The sequence below is a fragment of the Rana temporaria genome, chromosome 4, assembly GCF_905171775.1.
Source record: "Rana temporaria chromosome 4, aRanTem1.1, whole genome shotgun sequence".
Classification (NCBI taxonomy): Eukaryota; Metazoa; Chordata; class Amphibia; order Anura; family Ranidae; genus Rana; species Rana temporaria.
The window spans coordinates 158,430,814-158,436,285 of record NC_053492.1 but is presented as its reverse complement, the minus strand read 5'-3'; the positions used below and the strand labels follow the sequence as shown (position 1 = coordinate 158,436,285).

At 42.9% G+C, this 5,472-nt stretch overlaps 1 protein-coding gene across 1 annotated transcript; it reads left to right on the top strand.

The window, feature by feature from the left end:
* The first annotated feature begins 3,505 nt into the window (after window positions 1-3,505).
* Window positions 3,506-4,959, top strand: LOC120936708 (extensin-like). Its single transcript, XM_040349271.1, has 2 exons — window positions 3,506-3,762; window positions 3,840-4,959. Exon 2 carries the CDS (start codon window positions 3,967-3,969, stop codon window positions 4,891-4,893), a length of 927 nt encoding a protein of 308 aa, XP_040205205.1. The 5' UTR covers window positions 3,506-3,762; window positions 3,840-3,966; the 3' UTR covers window positions 4,894-4,959.
* The last annotated feature ends 513 nt before the right edge of the window (window positions 4,960-5,472 follow it).

The window sequence follows — 5,472 nt, the reverse complement described above, 5'->3', positions numbered from 1 at the left end:
CAGGTTTACACTGCTGTATTCTCCGCAGTATCTTAATTCTAAGCTGTGCTTTCTCTTTAGTAAACTGGACCCAGCTTTATTATTTAAAATTGTCCTGCTGCTGGACATTTTTACACTGATGCATTATCTACGGTCTGTTTATTCTTAACCACTTCCCCTCTCGCACATGTTCAGCCCCCAATGGACCAGAGCAATTTTTACAATTCTGGTTTATTTGGCATTAACTTTGTTATTACTTAAAGCGGAGGTTCACCCAAAAGTGAACCTCCGCTTTTCGGAACCCTCCCCCCCTCCGGTGTCACATTTGACACCTTTCAGGGGGAGGGGGGTGCAAATAACTGTATAAAACAGATATTTACACCACTTCCGGGTACAGACTTCCGCGGGAGTCCAGCCCCTTCGCGTCACCCCCCCCCGTTGTGTTCTGGGAAACACTCGGCTCCCAGAACACAACGGGAACCATTGGGCAGTGAAGCCGCAGTGCATCACTTCCTGATTCCCTTACAGAGGATGGCGGCGGGGGAAGCCGAGAGCCGAGCTACGGCTCGGCTTCGGCGGGCGACTTGGACAGGTAAGTGTTCATTTTTTAAAAGTCAGCAGCTGCTGTACAGTATTTGTAGCTGCTGACTTTTAAAAAAAAAAATTCAGGTGAACCCCCGCTTTAATATAACAAGGCAATGCATATATAAAGAACAACAAGGCTTTCTTTTTGTGATATTGTCTTGCAAAAGTGATTTTATTTTACCTGCAATCGTTAGACAATAAAACATAAACAAAACACACTTTTTCTTTTTTGAACAGTGTTAGTTAAAAAAATAAATAGTGTTACTGCAGATAAAAAGTGTATATTTTATCCTGTTTAAAATAACATTAGAATTGTGATTCTGGTACAAAGTATTGCAATGTTAAATACAAATTAAATAAAGTGTTTGTGTTTTTAAGTGTGCTCTTCTTTTTAAATGTGAAATGTGTAAAATATATGTTACATTTTTTGTTCAAAAACATTAATGAACAAAACAAAAAAAGGTAAAATGTTAATGCTTAATAAAATAGAAACGAAAACAAAGAGAAAAAATCGTCTCGTTGCTTTAACTGACATAATTTGAATATTGAATAAATACAAAATAACAATGTTACTTTGTATCTTTCTATTTCCTGTCTCAACAGTATTGTTGATAAACACAGAGTCAGGTAGCTTTTAGGCCCCATTCACACCTAGGCGTTTTTACGCCTGAAACGCACTGCTCACGAACGCGGGAGGGCAGATTTAACATTGTTTCCTATGGTGCCTGTTCACACCTGAACGCCTGAACGCCTGAACGCCTGTCGCGCGAAGCTCAAACTAGTCCCGGACCTTTTTTTGTCGCGTGAAGCGCGCGACATAGGCGTTTCCGCGCGTTTTTTTTTACCATAGAAAGTAATGGGAAACGCGCGAATTGAGCGTATCGCGCGACAGCAAGCGTTTTTATGCGCGTTTTTACGCGCGTTTTGACGCCCATACAGCTCCAAAACAAAACAGGAAATGACATATTTTTTAACAGGAACTTGTGAAATCACCATTTTACTTTACTTACAATAAAGAAAAGTCACATTTTTATCAATGGAGGCCGAATTTGATAGAACCCTTTCGATGCTGGAGCCTGAAAATTTCATCAGGATGGTGAAGGAGCACCCCTGTCTTTATGACAGCAGGGCACCGGGCTACAAAATGAGGACCACCCGTTGGGACGCTTGGTGTTCTATTGGGAGCCAAATCTATGAGAACTGGGCACGGATAAATAAGTCCCATGATAGCAAAGGTAAACTCTATCAAAAAACATAACAGAAATACAAAATGCCACTAATGAAATAATGGAATGATTGTTTGTCGTTACAGTAGGCATTTATTACCGTACCAATATGCTGTTAAGTTTAAAAATGTGTCTTTACAAATATGACTATTGTGCGGTCATGCGACATGGCTTATAAACATAAATTGCGTTCTCTTCTTCCCACAAATAGAGCTTATTAATGGTGATATTTGATCCCCTCTGTGATTTTTAATAATCCAAAAATTTAGTGACATTTTTCAAAAAAAATATTATTTTACACATCTTTAATCTAAAAAAATTAAAAAATTCAATCGACCTAGCGACTACAGCGGCAGGTGGGGACGGGGGCTACACAGGACCTACACTCTGCCTGCAGTGATCAGTAAATATATGTTCACTGCATTCATTGATACTGTGACAAGGGGATGGGGGAGTGGATTGGAGATCCAAAAGGGGATTGTGCCTACGTGTACTGGTGTCAGTGTCATCACTTCCCTCTTCCTGTGTTTACACAGGAGGAGAAAGTGACACGCAGGGGGACACATATAGAGCCACTTAACCCCCGGATGTACCCTGGGGGTCCTGATCGGACCCCCAACCCACGTCTAGGCGGTCACTTACAGGCCCTTTATTAGACCACAGAATAAATACATAAACTAAGTTTACAATAGATAGAATGTCACTAATATAAAATGGCACACAATATCATAGGGCTATTGAACCCAATGATAAAACTGTATCAAAATAAAATTAGAATGAGACTTCTTAAAACATGAATCATTTTTTATTTTTTTTCCACAAAACAGCATAGTAAAGATTATATTTCACAAAATAAGCGTGTCAAAAGCTGAAAAGTTCAATAAATTAAATGGAATTGAGCTGCCAAGGGACCTGCCCTTCAGGAGAGACAAAGTATGCCGCATACTGTTCACGGACATGTGTCCCCTGTGTGTTCCCACGTACACCAGTCCAATGAGCTCTTTCCAGAGTCTCATGGACTGGCTCCTCGTAATCTAGACCATCGCGCTGCCTGACAAAATTGTGCAAGGCACACGCCGCTTCTACAGCACTAATGGCATTTTGCATGTTGAGCACAATCGGTGTGTGGAGAACCCTCCACTTGTTCGCCAAAATTCCAAAAGCACACTCAACTACGCGGCGTGCTCTGCTAAGCCGGTAGTTGAATATGCGTTTGTCTTCGTTCAGATTATGTCCTGAATAAGGCCGAAGTAGGTGTGTGTTCAGAGCAAAAGCCTCATCACCCACAAAGACACTTGGTAGGGGAGGGCCGTTTGTGCCCGGGAGTGGACTATTTTGTGGAAGGTCCAGACCATCTGTTCGAAGTAATTGCCCAAAAGAGGAGTTCCCAAAAATCGCAGAGTCTGCACTACTTCCATAGGAACCAATGTCAATATAGGTAAAGCAATAATTGGCATCAGCCACAGCCATTAAGACGAATGAAAAGTATTTCTTATAATTGAAATACTGGCTCCCACTAGCCATGGGCTTAACAATTCTGATGTGTTTCCCATCGATCGCTCCTAGACAATTCGGAAAGTTACAGCGTTCCCAGAATACTTGGGAAATTTTTTCCCAGTCCTCTGCTGCCGGTTTTTTAAACACAATGGGTTTCAGGACTTCCCAAATGGCACTGCAGGTGTCCCGAATTATATAACTGGCAGTAGATCTTCCAATACGAAACGAGTAATGCAGACTTGCAATCGATTGTCCAGTTGATAGATACCTACAAAGAAAATAATATATATTATTTTATTTTATTTTTTACAGTGAAAATTCTAAAACTCAGATGGAAGAGTATAAGGGACGCCTACGCTCGCCAGCTGAAGGCACAGCGGGAGCAGCGGCGAAGTGGGAGTGGAGCATGTTCGGTGAGAGAATACGTTCATGCAAAGGAATTGGAGTTTCTGAGACCGGTGCTGGATTTGGGGAGGTAAACCATTATCTGTACTTTGCTCGGTAAACCAAATGTTTTAAAATTATTTTTGAATACATGATTTCTTTTTTCAGTACTGAAAGCTGCTGGGACGAGGCTGCCACAGCTGTAGTAGACAGAGAGAGCGTGGCAGAGAGAGGGGACAGAGAGAGCGTGGCAGAGAGAGGGGACAGAGAGAGCGTGGCATCGGGGGATCAAGCGATGGCTACTCTGGAGCCGGAACCGCAGCACTCCGAGGCATCAACTTCTAATGCAACAAGACCACTTGCAGAGCAGCCCCCAGTTAACATTGCGCATATTGGACCTCCGCGTGCTCTGCGTAGGAGGGCTCCTGCTCCGGATCCAGCCCTGGATCGTATGTTGGACATTATGACCAACATGTCTGACCGGATGAGCAACAGATCGTATGGCCAAAATGTAGCAAAATGTCTGGGGGAACTAATCGACAAAGTTCCCCCAAATCTGCAAGCGGTGGTGCTGTCCTGTACGGCTAGATACATCTCGACATTTATACCCCCGACAGAAGCTGACGATTTATCCGAACCACCACCACCCTATGGCCCATATGCCAATAAACGGACCGAGCATGTCCCAACACCACCCACGACCCATTTCTCCCCACCACCCGTTACCCTTTGGACAGGACCACAGCTTTCCGACCAACCTCCTCGACCAACACCACCACCGACTTCTGCGCACCATCCTTTCACCACCACTCTATCTCATTTACCTCCTGTGCCAACACCTTCCACTCACACTTCTCTGAATCCTTTTCCTTATACACAACCTTCTTCTTACCACCCTCATTCTCCTTTTCCTCATCTCTCAACACCACCTGTCACATACAGTACTCTGCCTCCTACAACACTTTCTTCTTACCACCCACCACCTTCTACTTACCCTGCGTTAACGACTACACCTACATCACATTACCCACATCGACCGAGACAATCGACTTTCAGGAATGCCCCAACACGAACACCACCACCACCACAAGCAACACCACCTTCCAATTGGTCAGGGGAAGACAGCACCACCTCCACTTGGCCCCCTTTTGCCCACGCACTGTCGGTCGCCATGTCACCGCACGGGGAAGAGGACTCCTCCCCAAATTTACAGCAATTGTAAATAAGGATTATGTATAAAACATTTTTGTATATTTTGTGTATTTGTGCACTTTGTGTATATTTTCATAATAAAAAAAAAAAGACCCAATGTTTTGGTTGATTAAAATATTAAAATAATTTTGTTCCTACAGAATTTTTGTTTGGTTTTTATTACACATATATATATATATATATATATATATATATATAATAGAGTGTATTACATTCAAAGCGCTAAATAAAAATTACCTCAGTGTTATGATAAGTCGCTCCACAGGGGGGATACAGTTGCGGAAGTAGGTGTCCATCCTCTGCAATCTGTTGATCAACAATTCCAGCAACTCATCAAAGCTGTAAAGGAAAATGAAATTTAAAATTGGCAATGGATTGGTACTAGGGTTGCCACCTTTCCGGGATTCACCAGAACAGTTCGGGTTTGGAATCATGTGTCCGGGTTTCAGACTGCCTGACACTCTGACAGATTTTTCTGACCAGAATATGGATTTCCGGCAGGGTTAATGGCTGCAGGGGATGAAAACTTACAACCCAGCAGCCACAGATATACCAGGATGAGATGTGCTATCTGCCAAGGGGTGAGTGA